Raw genomic sequence first — 18,434 nt, forward strand, 5'->3', positions numbered from 1 at the left:
AATTTTTCGAAACCAGTCGAATACCACTCGCGGAAAACCGATCGGAAAATTTCCTAAACGTTTGTCCCCTTGAATCGTTTTCATTTCGGATGAAACTTCATCGTCGCCGAGAGCGAAATCGTCGTTTCGACCGGGGGTTACAGTCGAGAAATTGCAGCCATACATCAACCGTGGCAACGGTAATTATGTTGCCGTGGTGGAAAACGGCCTGGCAAGTACCTACACGGTGGTATCTGCTTCGCCGTATCGTGGCGGTCGAGCAAAAATCGCTCGATGCTCGCGTTAAAGTCGGTTCACAGCGACGTCGGTGTAGAAAGGGGTAGAGAAGAACTTCTAACGTGTGTCTGTACACTATAATTACGGTAAAATCAATTGGTTGCGAAAGCTACCGTGAATAATCATCCTGTTTATAGTCTTTTGTATGTTCGTTTTTACTTCGTAGGTTTGCTATCTTTAGTTTAATTTATCTTTTCGTTGTTGGATTATTACAGTGACTTGCACTGTTTGTGTGACCAAAGGATGCTACTTCCATTTGACCACACTATTATCACGACGATTAAAAGTAATGATACGGAGAATATGTGAGTAGAAATTCTATAGAAATTTTCACACCTAATGGTTGTTTCAAAAGTCTGTGAACGAATGTGCCAGTCACTGTATACACTGAATGGCATGACTATAAAACCACCCTAAAATTTTCAACTCTTGTGTATTGCGGTTAAAATAAAAACGAACCATATATGCCATGTCTGAAATCGTATTGAAAAAATAATGTTTCTCCAAAAAAGGATAGATTATATTCCCTAAAAAAAGGTGGTTCGTTTTTATTTTAACCACCATACATAAGGATTGAAAGTTTCAAGGTGGTTTTATATTTATGCCACGCAGTGGAGAGTAGTAAAGAAAAAAATAGAGAAAAATCGCAGTTATTAGCATATTCACTCTTTCAGAACGTTCGTTATTCAATGGCAATTGTGGGTCTACCTTAAAAAGGGAACCGTATGCGTGCAGATCGAACTCTGCGCGTCGCTGATAACTCGGTGTGTTCCGGTATCGTCGCTTTAATCGAACGTTGCCCATTTGTAGTTCCCCCATTCCCGGTTGGTGTATTTATAGCCCCATAGATTCGATTCGCGACGAGTGTTCACGAAAACAAATCGAATTTTCTTCTCCAATTTCAACCCTTTCACGAGCATTAACCCTCAAATGGGAGCCCAGGAAACACGTTCGTCCACGGATTATGAACAAATACACAGGGTGTCTGCACCTAACGTGAGCACCTTAAATATCATCCTTTTTTTTATTTGCAGAAAATTTACTTTAACAAATGCTCAAAGTGATGTTCATATCAACCCTGATACATTTTTCCACTAATCCCTCTATCGTAGTTATTTTATTATTTAAATCTACTCCCTCACAGTTCTGATAAAGGTCATATCATTTAGGTAATTGGATTGGTCTCAAACTACTACACCACGATGATAAAAAATATGTAGCCCTGTCGAAAAAAAACATCGATAACCTTGAAATTTCGGAAAATATGATCTTGCGTCGTTGAATTCGTCATGCAATGAACAACAACCTGATATTAAAAAAAAAGACGCATTGATCTTGAAAAACTGAAAATCACCTTGATGTCTCGAAAAGAAATAGCATATGAAAAATTAAATTTGCATCCACCCGATGCGTCCCTTAAAATGCTACACAATTCATTAAACGTTTTTTGATAGAACCAATAGGTAACGAGTTATTTTAGATACTATTTCTTATTGACAGGATCGCCCTTTTCCTCGCGGCGTGGTTTACGAGTACCATTTCCGATACACGGACCGACTGCACTGTCTCGTCCGGTGTTTCGCCAGTGGTACATCGGGAACCACTAAACCACGATCCACTTTACTGGCTGTTACAAACGGTTACAACGTTGAGCTTTATTGCCTGTTTACGATCCCGTCCGATACATCACTCGCGATAAAAGGCCCTGGCCCGGATAAATGAGCGACACTAAAACACGCGTAAAATCCCTCGGAGAATATTCGTCCATTTGTTTACCAGAAGTGGAAAGTCAATAAAAGATTTTGAAAATACCGAAAATAATTTAGGGGAGGCTTCGTTTCAGTGTTGGAAGAAAAATTGAAGAACGCTGCTCGACTAAACCTGATATCCATGGTATAGAAAATTCTTGATAAGTGCTCGCAAACAGCTCCAGGTTAAATATTCGGTGCATCATCCTCACTGTTAATTTCACTGTCAAACCCTCGATTGTCACACCTGCTTTTGCAAACGTTGTTGTCACACTGAGATCAATTTGACCGTACGTTAACATTCGACGGTTGCCAAACACGCACTGACCCCCCCCCCCCCCCCCCCCCCCCTCTCGGGAATTTTCTCTACTTATAGAGGATACCGGAAATTATTGTTCAATGGCGCCTGAAAAATATTTTACCTCAAAGTCAAATTTTGGGTGAATTTCACCCAGTGTGACAACCGAGAAGTCCGCGTGATTTATGATAGGAGAGAAATCCTGACCGTCCCTTCTAAATATGTACTTCGAGGTTTGTATACATACAAGAGAAGGACCCCAACTGTATGCCATTTCAATTTTAGCAAATCTTCTGAAGGATGATAGAATACATATTTCTAATGATATGTGTGAAATGTCAGCCGCAGTTACGTGATAGTTTTTAAGGTATAATGAATTAGTTACATGCCTAGTTATATAAACTTTGTCAATTCGTGATAAAATCGAAATGGTATATTTAGGGTTCCTCCCTTGTCAGCAACATTTCACTGTAATCTTCAATTAATTTTCAGTTTGGCGAATTTTCATTAGTCGAGAAACAGGGTTTTCCCGGATGCTCATTGTAAAGGCAGAAATATACCACGGTTGGCAAATTAAAGTCGCCAAATAGAAACGGGACACTGGAGTCTGGAGCGACTCTCGCTCGCCCCTTGTCCGTCTGGCGAATACGGGTCGCGGTGGAAGAATAGACCGTCACCGATAACGCCCGTCGGAGGCCATCGATCGTAAAACGCCGAATAAAAGTGGAGTTTATCGTGTGTCCCCGGCATAACCCAGATGTCCCCGAGGGTGACCCAGATATAGCTACAGAGTGGGGGGATTTTCCCTTTTTTTTCGGTTAACCCGCCGTTTCGAGTTTGTAACCCCTTTCGAACCGATGGAAAAGTGGCGCGACGCGGGGAGATATTAACTCGATCAATCGTACGTCGACCGTGAGTGTCGTCTCGCTACCAGATGGAATCACTCCGTTCGTAGCTGCAAAAGTACTCGTCGTTAAACGAAAACGAATTTTGCATTTGCTATTTAAGAGTAAAATTTAGGTAAAATAAAAAGCTTGTAAATTTGTACATAAGAATATTTTAGGACTGAAAAAGAAGAAACATATAATGAGAAAAAATCACTTGAAAAGGAAAAGAAATATGCAGCAGTGTATGTTACGAGGGCTGTTTGATAAGGCAGTGATTTTTTTTACAGTAAATGGCGCTCAAGTCGCAAGAGTAGTTTTGTTATTTTATTGGAATTTATTCCAATTTTACAGCAATTACTCTGCTTCTGTCGAGTAATATACTCGTCGTGACTTAAAAATAATTAAGCACGCGAAACGCGAAAATAAGCACCAGACGAATGAACAGCGACACGGAGGGGGAAAAGTTTCGGCAGCTGCTCGTGTGTTCTATCAGATTCTATCTTATCGAGCATATGTGTTGTTCGGTTCGATCCTTCGGTCGAAATGAATTTTCCATCGAGAACGAGGGACGTGAAGGACGAAACGATTAAAACAAGTCTAGTTATTGTTTTTCGAAACATGTGCCACGTTCAAAGTTTCGTCCAGTGGAATGTATTCGCGAAAACTGCATTTTAGGTTTTAACCAGAGAATGGGCAAATTCATTATCTAGATAAAGAATTTCGAATAAACGAATAAAAAATATAAAAAAGTACTTCGTCATTTTTAATCTTTTAAATGTGAAAATTCCTTTTCCTATAATGCAATAATACTTCTTGTTAAATGGGTCGACATTTGACAAACAATTATTCAATCTAATTAATTGGTTTAAAGCTCAATATGACGCCCTACGATACTGCTGTTTTTCACCATTATTACTGTATTTTTTTGTATTTTATTTTTGTTTCATCTCTTTTTCAAGTGTCCTTGTTTATATTCATTCTATCTTTATATCAAAGGGATTTTCCTATTAAAACAAAATAATCAAAAATTATTAAAATTTTGTCCAACTCTGGTTTTTAGTGTTTTTACCGATGCACACGCACGCGAATTTCCCCTCGCGAAAGCCGTGTTTTGTTTTCCTTGCGTCGCGTCGGAACGGAAATGGAGGCGTGCTTCTTTGTTCGTAACGCCGTGGCTCTCGTTTCCCGACAGATTTTTCTCCGTCGGGGGTGTCTGAGGAAACGCGGGAACGCTTTTTTTTTCCATTTTGGTGGAAACGGTACCGTCTGGTCTTCCTTTGAGAATCCGACACGCAAGCGTGACTTCCTCTCAGTCCCCTGTTAAGGACTGAAGACGTTATTGCATCTATCGTTGATTTTACTCGGAACAACGTTAACTTTCGAGGAAAACGAGGCGATAGGATTAAAGCTTACATTCTCTGCTATTTGATCGACTACGAGTCAGCCGCAAATTGCGGTGGTTCGTTAAGAAGAAAGACAGCCTGTCCTCGTGACAGATCACGACACTCTATATCGATTTCAAACGTACGTGCTCGTGTTTGACGAGCTTCCACCACTGATGTACACGGAAATAACTCCACGGGTCATCACATTAAGTAATCTGACACAGATTACGGGATCGATATCGAGGATTGATCTGTTCCGTCCTCGTGAAACGGTTTTAACGACAATTCCTTTGAACGATGCTCCGGCTCCCCTGTCGCCTCATTATATGTATTGATGGATATATATATAACATCCCTTCATTAAGGGTGGCTCTGGTGATGAATACAATCAGAACAGGAATTTCCAAATCGATCGAGCGTTAACCGGTCGTACAGTGCTCGAGGCGTCTCCCACTCGACGTCATATATGTATAATTCAACCGGTGTTAGGATTAATTTTAACCCTTTAACGGCCAGTGTTGCACCGATGCAATCATCGAGTACTCAAAATCTAACTTTTATCAGCAAGAATCCGTAGTATCACTTGATGTGAAGTAAATCACCACGTTTTCAGTTGAGAAATTCAAGTACTTCCTCCAATAAAAAAGTAAAAAAAGAAAAAAGCAAAAATATGCACGTTGCGGATTTTCCCATCTTTTTGGTACACCCTTATAAATATATCAGTCTCATAATTTTTAAATAACGATTTAAAGATCTGAGCGTTAAATGTTAAAGACAGCACTCGCCACCGAACATTTCCTGTTCGTCATGCGCTTGATTTACGTGATCTAATACAGGCAGTATTATTCTTATCATTAAGAACATTGTAGCTACACTGGAGAATAACGCGCACCCGCACCGTAACGCCTGGGGCTCACCGTACAAATAACACCGAACGACACACTGGAAGTCACTTCCTCATTAACCCACTCGCAGCTTATGCGCACAAATGCCTTCAAAGCATGATTTATATAGAGGCGGTTAGACTCGTGGTCCCGGCACGACAGGCATTCAGAACAGAAAGATTATACATGTCGTTCCGTGGAATGGAATTTAACATTAAAACGGAGGCGTTTCGTTTCTCTTTCAATGACTAAAAAGGTCGTACAAATTCCTGGAAAAGAAAAGCCCATCGACGATGTTCAGTAGTAACCCTTTAACGCCCAGTGTTGCACCGATACAACACTCATTTTAAAGATGCGTCAAATTCTGTCACCGGTTATGTAAGTTTTGTCAGCAAGGATCCGTAGTTTCACTGATGTAATATATATATATATATATATATAGATCTCATAATATCGAAATAACGATTTAAGGGTCAAGAGAAAAGATTACAGCTCGCGCTTTACACCACTATCGTTACTAAATTAAATAAAACAGCCGAGTAGAAATATTTAGCGTGTCGCCAAGCGTTTACAACGATGAAATCGAGCATTGTGCCGCATGAGAAAGAGGACTGGACACAGAGAGAGAAAGCTCATGAGAATGGCATACACGTCGCGTAAAATGCACCACCGCACACACATACGTCCGTCTATATCGATCGGCCTAAATATATCGTGACGGATTATTAGAGAGAACTTATGCCACACACGCTCTAACTATGGCACGACCGCATTGTTCCTCGGAGTTACCAGCGTAAACGTGCACCTCTATCTCTCTCACGGTCATCGAAAATAAATCGATCGATCGGAGGGAACCATGCGTGCTCGCCAGACACTCCAAACTCCTCCCTAACTCCTTTCTACCTCTCTGTCGGCCACCCTCCTCGTTCGAGGGAAACTTCGAAATTTTCCGACTGTGTATCACCACCTGGCGCCGCGAGTTTTCGGCCCAGCCGTATCGGTACAGCGTAATATCCGAGAGCGAAAGAAAGTTTAATATTTGCGGGAGAGCAGCCCGCCTCCGGGCTATCCCCATGGATTCCTCATCGTCTCAATTTACCCTCTCAACTTCCCCGTTGAATTTACGTTCATTTCGCTACGGAATTCAGACTCTCTGGTTAGATATATATACATATGTATATACGTTTAACGTACGGATTGTACATTCTGATCTTAGAGAAGAGGTAGATGGATCTCGTCTCGAAGCAATCCAGCTTCTTTCAATAATCCACCGTAGATCGGTAACGAACGTTTTCGTTTCCTTTCCACGCCCCGTCTCATCCCCCGATCCGGAGGAATTCCACGGGAACTCTCACCCCTATTACTAAACGGTAAGGTAATCTATTTCAGAATTGAATTCTAAACGAAGACGAGAGTCACAAAGGGAACGTTACGTAACGAGGACCTTCAAAAGCAGTCTCATCCTATAAAGGATATCGAACGGGAATGGAGAGAGGGAGGCACCGTTTGCTGATTCTTAGGCGCGCGTGCATTCTTAATGCTCTGTTTGTCGCCTTCGGCCGAAACTACCGGGGCCGGAAGCGCGGCAAAGAAGAAAAAAGGAAAACATAACAGAGGCTCGGGGAAAAAAGGAACAGCGAGGCGAGCATTAGGGAAGGCTAAAGGACTTAGGATCCTTTGCCTCGGGTTATCAGCGTGTCGAGGAGAGGCCCTTTTGTACCCTTTGACTGTTCCCTTCGATTAAGGGGAATCCAGTCTACAACGATCCACGAACTTCCCTAGAGTGTTCGTGGAATATTTCATCCACGCTTCCCTTTCACAGAACGTTCTTCGATCACCGTAGCTTTCGATTTGTATTATTTTTATTTTTTTCAGGCTTTCGGTGGAAGTTAAAGGGAACACCGAGAGATTCACGGTTAGATTAAAACGAAAAGGAGATAGTCCCAAGGGTAAAACTTTCCTCTCTTTTCTCCCGGCGTTCTAAAGCAATTCATTTTGAACGGGAAGGGCGGAGGAAAAACAAGTCGACAGCAAGGTGGAGACGCAAAAAGCGTAAAAATGACGCGGACCTGGTCGAGGGAGAGTTTTTTTGTCACTCGGGTAGCCTTAAAATAATTCAGGTTACTGGGTTACCGGGTATTCCAGGCGAAGAAACTGCTGCCCGGAGGAAAGTTCTCCACGATCGTGATAACAATTTTTCTTTCGAGTGAATAGAATCAGCGTGATACCCTATGTGTATATCTGGACCCCAAAGCTAGAGTGTATTAAGTCACACGAATCAAACTGTAGGATTCGAAACTATTGAATGAATTTATGACAAGTCTATATGTAGAGAAGGTGAACTTTACACTGTTTTAAAAATATAAACTTAATATCATTTTTAGACTATTATGTATGTATATTAAGAACTGGACAACTTAGAACGAAATAATGTTTACCATCGCAAAGAGTGAAATATTTGATACAGGAAACATGTATAACATCATTTTTTTTTAAAGTGGACTTAACCCTCATCCGTCCCTTGCGTCACTCTGACACATTTTTCTCCTAAGAAATGACGTTATTCTGTCATGTGTAAGTAAATTAAGCTGAAGCTTCGTGATTCTTACTTTAAAGAATTTGCAAATTTAACTATTTATCACTTCGTTATATTAATTTTTGCCACTGGATGAATTTAACACCAACGAACAAATTAAGTTGGAAAAATAAAGGACGGATTAATACACCTTTGGCTAAGGGGTCCAGATGTATGTATACACTCCGATAGAATTTAAACAAAGGCAGCGTATTTTAAGCAGGATCTATCCAGCGTCTCTGAATGAATCCCCTGGATCAACACACCCTGTTCTATCGATAACATTTTCCCTCCCTTCCCGCCCCTCCTGGATACACCGTTGAGCCTGAGAATAATACAGCAACTATGGTAAGTTTCAAAGGCTAAATCTCCCTTTGCCTGGCTGATTATTATTGTCTCCTATATTCCAGACCGAGGCAAATAACAGCAAAGCCCGTACCTACTGGATTTTAGTATTCAATTCGAAACGCGTCGACAGCGCCACAGCATGCAAAATGGTGGGCTAACGAGGACATTCAGGATTCATTTTTCCTGACAAACAGGACTCGCGACGCCTCGGTCGAGCTCTTTAATGTATGCAGGGAGGGGGTTGGAGGAGGATGGAAGAAGACGAGGCGAAAACCAGACGGCTGGAGTACTTCCGAGGAGAGACGAAGAAGGCAAGATATCGGTGGAGTAAAAACGGGAAGCACCGCCGAGAGGACGGGGCCAGACTCGTTTCGTGAGATTGAAAAGAATCTGAAGAGACCCAGACGCACGGGGGGAACGGAAAACGGAACACAATAAGTTGCTAGTTTGTGGGAACGCGTCGCAGAGACATTCCTACGACGTATTCGTAATGCAATAGCTCGATGGGGACCTTGACTCGGGGGTTCCTCCCTTTCGTCGATTTCACGATTCGCTGGATGAACTTCGTTGAAACAAAGACCTCGCAATAAATGGTAATTTAACCCTTGAATCGAAAAATTAAAAAACGATAGTTTCAATTGCAATAAATTTATGTTGGACCATTTATATATAATTTTCGCTAAACTGTACACAACTGCAAAGAATAGGAAACTTTTAATCGAAGTACTCCTTAAAAGGTTCGAATCTACTCGGTCTGGATTCGAGTCTACTTAAGTGCTTGCTTTTTGCGAAATATTTATGAAACGTTCGAAACTATTCCAGCTAGATTCGACCCTATTTGGACTATACTTTATCCCATCTCTAATCATAGAATGAATCAGAGTAAATAGCTTGATCATCCAACAGAGTATACGGAGAATTTTCGAGCCATGGGCTCCCCGTTCAGCTAGACACAGCACTGAATGGCAGCTGCAGTTCGGATGAATTGAAGCTGCGTGTGTATGCGAACTCCAACTATATTAAAGACCCCACTTCAACGACTGTTAAGTTACGAAGAGAATCTCACGGTCAATATTTTCTACGTAGTTTATCACGCTCAAAAATATATATTCGTGAATCGTTTCGTTCATAAATACTTTTCAATGACGTTGTGATGGGAATCTTAAAACGTACACAGAGATGTTCAGTGTGCTGGAATATCCATGCACCTAGAATCCTAAAATACGCGCGTGCAACGATGTTTTGAGGGCAATCAAATTTCTAGCAGAGTAATGGAGTCGCCTTCCTATCGAAAGATGAATTGATAATGGGATACGGACCAGGTGTGATCAGTGATTGAATTTCAGATCATAATTTCAGGCCAGTCTTGAAACATATATCATACTAAGAAGAATTATGAAAGAAGACATGCCTGTAATTAACCGTTTGTATGTTTTCTTTTTTTGTCCTAAAATATTCGAAAATCCGTTAAAATTATGAATATATTTTTTGTTTCACCTAAATTTTACTTTAAACAGCAAATGCAAATTTTTGTTCTGGAAGGTTTAACTGTTCAGCAACTCCAAATTCCAATCATCACTTTCAAACAGAAATAAAGTGTGTTGCTTCTTAGACCGCGAAACAAGCGTACCCTATAATCTTCGTAATCGTGAGCTTACGACTAATTTTTAATTCAACCATGTCAAGTGAGCAATTAAATCCAGAACAGTGGCCATTCCACGTTACTGGTCCGAACAAATCGAAAACTAGCACAAACAAACGCATCCAAACGGAATGTTTAATAGCTAGCATTCTCCGTCGACATCGTCGACCGACATTCCCACACTGCGTTCATGACCACTCGTCGTAGATTGGACGAGTCAAATTCACGCGGAGAAACCCAACGAAACGTCCGAAAAATAAGGAGCAAAAAAAACGTGCAAAATCCTCGTTAGCAAAGGAACACAACGATCCAGGGGGGTGGTTGTGGAGTATATAATTTCCGAGCTTTACGCTATTCTGGTTTTTCGGGTGTCGCGCGAACGAGGAAAAGAGCGAAATCGGGGGTGGCAAGGTAGTATCGCGAGAACGATAACACTGCGAGAGAGCACAGCGGTATTTTTTTTTACGACCCACTTCGAAAACACGCCAATTCCAAGGGAGAGCCGTCTGTTTGTGTGAGTGTGTATATGTGTGTGTACGTGACCCGACAGAGAGGGAAAATTAATTCCACCCTCCCAGCTCGGTCTCCACCCGTTTAATGCGTTTTTTGCGCGTTCCATTACGAAGTCTCCGATGGTAACCGAGAAATGGGAGAGGATGGGCCACGAGTTCGCCAACAACGCGATAGTTGATCGATCCTTTGGATCCACCAAGCGAGATGAAGAACGGAGAGACGATTCTCCCCTCCCCCTTGTACGCGTTTACACTGTCCCTGAACGAACAATCCATTCCCAGAAACTTCCATCGAGGAAAGTTCGTTTCTCTTTTATGGAAATGTAATCTGGCGAATCGCAGAGGAGAAGTAATTAGGTAGTGTAGCATCTAGGTAGTGTCATGCGATGATATTGTTAAACTTTTGTATAGCAAGGATCTACACGTTAATAGTAATAAATTAAATAAAATTATTCGCACAGATTTCACGATCCTGCGAAACTCCGACGACGTTTCCGCGGAGGAGTTTCGCCGAGACTTAAAGTGCCATTCCACCCCGTCCGATAAATTACCAGCTCGGCACTATCTAAACCACCCTAATTAACTGCCCTCGTCCCCTCTCTCGTCTCGTTAGCTCGTAAACGCCATGTTCATGTCCTGGTTGAACGTTCCGCGCCTCCCCCCTAATCTTTGATCATCTCCATGGTCGGAAACGTGTGTGTGTCTGCTCGTGGTGGTGGTTGTGAACGGTCCAGAAATTATGCAATTTCACGGTCGATCGTCGGGTGTCCGTTTTGGATACCCACGCAACGGAATCGCGGAACAAATGCTGCGTCGGACGAATCTGCTCGTGATCCGGACAGCAAAGCGACGCGCACGTGTCGTTGCCACGTAAGAAAACCCTCGTAGGTAGACGTGCCTCTCTTTCTCCGGGTGGAGGAACGAGAGCCAGACGGCAGATAAAAAGGAACAAACGTGGGCAGACCGCCAGGGAATCCGACTCGACCCAAGAGAGAGAGATTCTTCCACTATCGGTGGCAATGACTCACGGCACTGTCCGCCATCGCGGCCAAAAATATGCCACAGAGACAGAGAGCACCAGAGACGCTGACGATCTCTGTGGCTGGCAAAACAGTGACGGATGGCGTGTATGTGTGCGCCGTGACGGTTAATAGAGTCCCTCCAATCGACGGAGAATTTAATTAAAGAGGCAGAGCAATCGTCCGATGGAATGCGTTGCGGAAAAATGGTTTTCCATACCTTCTGGGTATGTAAATTCATACAATACAAGTGTTTATATGTATACAATACGTTCTGTTAGCTTGACTTTTTTAGTAACATTACAGCCGATATATTGGATTTCCATTTGTACAATATAAACGCATGTAATGACACTGTACTTTTATAGAATAATTTTACACTCCGTGGGTTTATTATAAAATCATCCTGAAACGTTCAATTCTGGGCGAATGTAACAACTGTTATAAAACGAATGCCATCGACCAACAATCGTATACTTCTATCTTTATACACCAATTCCACCAGCCCTCCATCTTATTTTCCTAACACGACTATCCTGTTAAAATAATATACCAAAAAGTAAATTTATGCTATCTTTAAATTATCTAGAGACAAAAATAACAAACGAATCATTTGAAAAAAAACTGTTGTAACATATATTCCAAGTTTTTAGGTTTCATTATGTTGCCCAATAATCAAGGTTTGTCATAGTGTACGAATTTTAAGATAGTTCCAAAAAATTGACCAGTTAAAGACTCAAGAAGACAAATCATTACGTTTATCCCTGGTCTCCCCTAACCCGTATGCGCTCGATGTTGCTGTTGTTCAGGGTGAAAAAGTTTTCCGTTGCTTCAGAACCAGGTTCGTGTTGGTACTTAACGAGTCTCGTTATTCGTCGCGCGGACACGTGATCGTGATCGAATGAAACCCAAGTAGCGCTCGCATCAAGCAGAGAGTAACAAAAAGAAAGAAATATTGCGTATCATCGGGACACCATCGATCGCATGCGTAAGACACGCAAAGTTACACGAAAGACGCGTGCGACTTGGTCGCAACCCCCCCGCGACATTACATAAATATGCGACGGGCTTCGCGAACAGCTTACATATTGATCCATCCCGACTTCCTCGGGGGTAGGGGGGAGGGAGGCAATGCGTACACCAGTTCTCCTTGTTCAAGGGAACGCCGAAGATTCTCCGAAACTCAAATAAAACTTGTTGCGATTGTCGTGAACAGTTTGAATTGTTTCACTGGCAACGAAGACTAGACGGTTCTTCGCCCACTGTCCACGAGAGAAGAGTAATTGAATATTAACCGTCGTTTACCGCGCTCGATCGTTGATTGAGCTCCCCCATGCGTATAATTCGGCCCCCTTTTCACCGATAATCACGCGACAAAGATGATTATTCATCGAATCGTGGTCTGTCGGTGGCTCCCCCTTCGTGCTGAATTTTTGGTCAATCGATAAGGGGGACACGACTATTACGAAGTACGTCGGGGGTAGAAATACGTCGAAAGAAAAACCAGAGAGACCCCCGAAGAAGACCACACACGTAAAGTAGATCGATACTCCGACCCCGATGACGCGGGAATCCAGGGAAATTCTTTCGGAACGAAACGACAGACGACGGGGATTCGATAACCAGTCGAAAATCAATATGTATGAAAAAACCTGAAAATCATTCCACCGATGTTACGAAATTCGTGAAAGATATCGACACGACCCACGAAGGAGGGGTTTCGTTCTGGAACGATTTCGCGACCTAATCGCTTCGACCTAAATTCCCACGCACGGACGTCATCGAAACGGGGCGGCGAGGAGGGACACGCGCACAGGGGAGAAGGGTGTCGAACAGGGGATGAAAACGAAAAAGAAACAGATATCGTATCATTACTTCGTCTAATCGCCACGATCCTTCTGTCACCGCGAACACTAACCAGCCCAAACCGAAAAAAAAAACCGTAAATCCGCAGTCGACTGACCTGGTTCTCGGAGTCTAGCATCTTCAGCTTCTCGTTGATCAGGCTGTACTTGGTGCTCTCCTCCTTTCGCAACGCTCGTTCCTTCTTCAGCTCGGGGCTCCAGAAGGTCTTAATGCTGTGTATCGAGACCCCGAGCTTCTGGTTCGTCAGCTCGAGCTCTTTCTTGAGATTCCCAAGTTCCCGTTGCAGATCATTGTTCTGGTGTTGGAGCTCGCCGATGTAACCGCCGCTGTCGCACAGCATGTGCGGATTCGGGCTCTGTCTGGCGGACCGAGAGCCGTACAGCTCATCCTCAAGATACAGACCGCAGTCACGGCTACGCTCGCGTGAATCCCGTATCGGCACGAACTCGCGATCGTGATCGAGTATACCCGCCGAGGCGTGATCCAGGCTGGTGTACCTCGCCGACATGCCCGCCGAGTTGGACATGGCGGGTCTCGAGGCGCTTCTGGATCTGTGATGTCCGCCCCCACCGCCCCCGGTCGACATACTCCTGCCCCTCTCCCCGAGCATCACGGGACTGCCGAGGTCCTCGTCGCGGGAGTAGTACGGGCTGCCCAGCTGATGGTGATGGTAGCTACCGTATCCGAGATGCTCCGGCGAGTTGTTCCCGCTACGTGTGCCCCTCTTGCAACCCAACGGACTGCCGCGACCACTCGCATAGCTGCGGGACGGGCTACGATCGACTGTGGGCAGCTCGCCCACGCGACGACCGCTTCTCGGCGAACGGGTACCACCTCCTTGCCCGACCACTCCGCTTCCGCTCGCGTACGGGTCTCTCGACATCCTTCCTGGGTTATGTCCCTACCACCGTTACACGCGATTCTACCGCCCCTCTTCCCTCTATACCCCCCCCCCTCTATACCTATCTATATCACGCAATTCCGTGAGTTCGTTTTTGCTGCTGGTTCTTTTGTCCGCCTGCGCGGGTAAATTCGCTTTCTGCCCTCTGATCAGTCAGTCTTCTTGGTTTTTTTTTTTTTGTTCTTCTTTTGGTTCGATGGACAGTGTCTGTGTAGACAATAGAGCTTCTATGGATCGGTGGAAAAATTGGTACGATTTTGTTTTTCTTGCTGGTTCGATACTTCTCTAGCGAGCTAGTTTTGTGAAGATGATGATTCTATAGTTATCGGGACGAATTTCCCGGTGTACCTTATATGATATTTCTAGATCTAGGTTCTTAGATTCTTCCCCTTTTATTGTTACTTTTGTTCTTAGATCAACAACCGTCCTCATGGCATCCCGTTACTTTGCGACCCACTTCCGGTTCTCCCGTGAAAAACAATCGAGCACGCGTGTAGGTGACGATTACTCGAATCGCAACTTCCCTCGTTGCGATGCCCAGTTCCCGTCGAGTCGACCGATCCTCCAGAATCCACCGATTTCGTACACCGAACGTGACGGGAACCACCGTTCTCTATTCTACGCGGAAACGTTCGTCTGCGAGCGGCTGGCATCGACAACGCCTAACGCGTCGATCGACAGAAGCTCTGCCGTTTCGTTCGACGATCGAACATCGTTCCGCGTGGATCGACCTTTCGATCCACAGCCCACAGAATCAGTCTTCCTCCTCTCTCTTCCGTTCTTCCAGTTCCTCGACCAAGATCTTCGGCGATGTATCGCCACGCGTGGCTCCGTTTCGCGCGTGTGTGTGTTTCTCTCTCTCTCTCTCTCTCTCTCTTTCTGTTTCTGTGTGCGTGAGGTCACGACCCTCGTACTCGACGATCGATCTTTGACCTTCTTTCGCCGGCAATGCCCATCCAGAACGGAGATGAATCGAGAGATCGAGGGGGAGAGAGAAAGAGAGTACGATCCCCCAGTTTTCCCTCGAATCCGTCCACTGACCCCCTGCTGATATACACCCGGTGTATTCCGTCGTCGGCCTTGTCTTTCTCCCCTCTTTCGTCGTCCTCCGATTTCTCTCTCTCTCTCTCCTCTCAACCCTCGTCCGCCGTTCACGGTACCTCAGGACGAGGGTGTGAGTCCACGGACGATCGTACACCGTGGTACAGAAGAGCCCCCGCGCGAGGAATCGACTCGCCACGAGTAGTCGCGGACACGGCGGCGGCGCGCGCGTGCGTGCCGTGCGTGATTGAATGCGTGCGTACGCGAGTTATATATCTATGTATATTTTAGAGACGGGTATGTTTACCATCCGCCGCGTCTCTACGCGCGTCGCGGCGTTCCCGTTTCACGAAACCCGCACCTCGACTCCCTCCTTATCGATCTCATCCTCACTTCCGTCTCTTCTCTCACTCTGTGATCCCGTCGTCGCGTCGCGTCTCTCGTCTCCGATGCTACTGCTGCTGCCGCCGCCACCTCTGCACGCCGTTGCTGTTCCGTTTTCTTCAATTCCCGTGTATCCCGGCGAGATGCAGCCAACGGCGACGTGTTTCGACGGAACCGATCCAACCGTACCGCCCGAACCTCCACTATCCACCATCCACCACGACTTGGCACCGCCACTTCCGTGCACCACTCTCTCTCTCTATCTATCTCTTCTTCTCCCCCTCTCTCTTTCTACCGGTACCGCCACCAGTCGCCGGCGCGCACACACCTACGCACCCTCTGTGTCTCTCTCGCTCTCTTCTTTTCTCCCCTTTTCTCTCCTCTCTCGATACTCTTCCCTTGTGTATCTCACGCGGTGTTCTCGACCCGACAATTGTTACCCCCGTGACACACACGGCCGGCAGTCCCGTCTTCCAAACTCAAGTCCAAAGAAACAGCAGCAGCGCGCACACACACATACACACACGCGCACATCACTTGTCTCTCGGAGAAGCAGCGTGCTGCTGCCGGATAACCAACCCGGTTTCGATCAACCACCCCGTAACCGTCCGAGAGCCACGCCACCACGGGGAACCGCGCGCACCGACAGACTACTCTAATATGAGGAGACCGAGGTGAAACACCCTTTCGCTTCGCCGCTGCTGCCGGCTCCTCGCTAGTTCTTTCTCTCCCACTCTATCTCTCTCTCTGTACTTTCTCACTCTCCCGGTTCGCCGCTACCGCCACCACCACCAACCACCACCACCCCACCGACACGCTGTCAAAGCTCTCCCTGTCCCACTCCGTGTACACGAGCGTTCGGCCGCGTGTACGCACGCCACTACGCGACTCTCACCACACCAGACCGGCTACTACTACTAGCAACGATTAAAGTCGACCACGCGACGGCAGCGCCCTCACGTTGACGTCATCGGCGTCGTTACGACCGCGACTACTACTATCACGATACCGGCCGCTCGATTCTGCTTCAAACCTCCCCCTCTCCCTCTCTCTCTCTTTCTCGCTTCCAAACCCACATTTTCCCCCTATACGAATTCCCCCACTTGCAGAGGGGTAGCGGGGTGACAGACGAAACCCTCCCTCTCGCGCAGATACGCTCGCGCGGATCCATGCTACGACACAACGCGCAGCATCGCCAGATTTTCTGAACAAGAGACCCCCTTTTTTTCACGCTGTTCTTGCCGCCCCTTCTCTGGCCACCTTTACGGGTTGAAATTTAATGGGACAAGTTTCTGCGGGGTGTTCAACCCGTCGGAAGAACACCCGTACCCAGAAGGGGCGGGTGGAGAGAGAGTTCGCTTGTGAATCGAGGAATTTTTGTTTATGGGCCAGCAGGAAGTTCGAGGGAACGGAGGGAGGACACTTATAAGAATCCCTATCGCATCCCGCCGGTGTGTCCCCTATTTTTGTCACGGACACGAGTGTCCTCGTTATAGACCTTGCGGAGGGGCTGACTATTTTCCCTTTTGCCCGTCTCTCTCTGTCTCTCTCTCTCTCTCTCTCTCTCTCTCTCTCTCGAATAGCAGACGCTTCATTCATCTTATGGCCAGCATTGCCGTGGCGAAGGACGTCTCGATTGTAATTCTTGACCACCACCCCTTGGACCGTACACCGCTTGAGCCTCTCTTGTTCGGCTGCAGAGTGGGATATTTTTTGTTGAACTGCGAATATTTTGTCGTATCTGTAAGTGGAGCAACAACATAATTTTAGATCATATAAATTCTGAATAATAGTGACACGTAATACGTGAGAATTCCATAGGGGTATATATCACGTGCACGATCTTATGTCCTAGAAAACTTTTTTATCTACACATAACACAACGTCTGCCGTCGACCCGGTGTACGACATCGCAATCAATGAAGCTACGATTCACCGAGCAGTACCGTAACAATCCGTGGTACCGTGCCATCCACGGTCTCGTAAAACCGGAAGTTTGTCGAATCTGTCGAAAAAAAAATTATTACACTTTTCGATAAAATTATTTGGAATGTAATCTAAGTAACATAATTCTCTGTACCTTTAACTAGAATAAATAAACACGATATTATTATTTTTGTATCGCAACGAGTATGCTCGACGAATTAACAGATGTCCGTTTTTTTTCATTCCAGCTGGACGAAAAGTTGGAAATCGTTGTCGGTGGTTCGCGGAAGACGAAGGAAATGCGCAAGCCCGTATTTTACGATCGTCCGGCCTGGCTTCTTTGATAACACTGACGTTACGAAAGCTTTCCCCCCTCTACGTTTTTCATTCCTTCGTGACTTCGAAGCTAATCTCCGAGGGTGGACCCGCCACTTCGAATTCCGAGTGTCGTTTAATAAAACTCTGTTGACCCGACGACTTAGGGATCCCGAAAGATTCGTCAAATATCGAGTATCTCGAAATATAGTATGAGCTTACGCGGCATTGTTCAAAACAAAAACACGAAAAGTCTCCTCTCGTCGGATTAGGCGTGAGCAGACGGACGTATTTCACTTTTAAGAAGGTTTACTCTTCACAGATGGAAGACGGGTTGGCTTGTTGTTAATTGAACTCTATAGTAGAAAATTACGATAATTCGTTCAACCTCCACACTCGGTTCGTTCGTTGCAATTACGTAGACGGT

General features: G+C 45.2%; 1 protein-coding gene across 1 annotated transcript in view; it reads right to left on the reverse strand.

The window, feature by feature from the left end:
- LOC107191783 (trichohyalin-like) overlaps nt 1-14,376 on the reverse strand; it is a 72,753-nt gene extending 58,377 nt beyond the window's left edge. The window contains 1 exon segment of the mRNA XM_015580890.1: nt 13,538-14,376. Coding sequence (XP_015436376.1) covers nt 13,538-14,323 — 786 coding nt within the window. The 5' untranslated portion in view covers nt 14,324-14,376.
- Nucleotides 14,377-18,434: the final 4,058 nt, after the last annotated feature.

This window comes from Dufourea novaeangliae, unplaced genomic scaffold, assembly GCF_001272555.1.
Source record: "Dufourea novaeangliae isolate 0120121106 unplaced genomic scaffold, ASM127255v1 scaffold228, whole genome shotgun sequence".
NCBI classification, from domain to species: Eukaryota; Metazoa; Arthropoda; class Insecta; order Hymenoptera; family Halictidae; genus Dufourea; species Dufourea novaeangliae.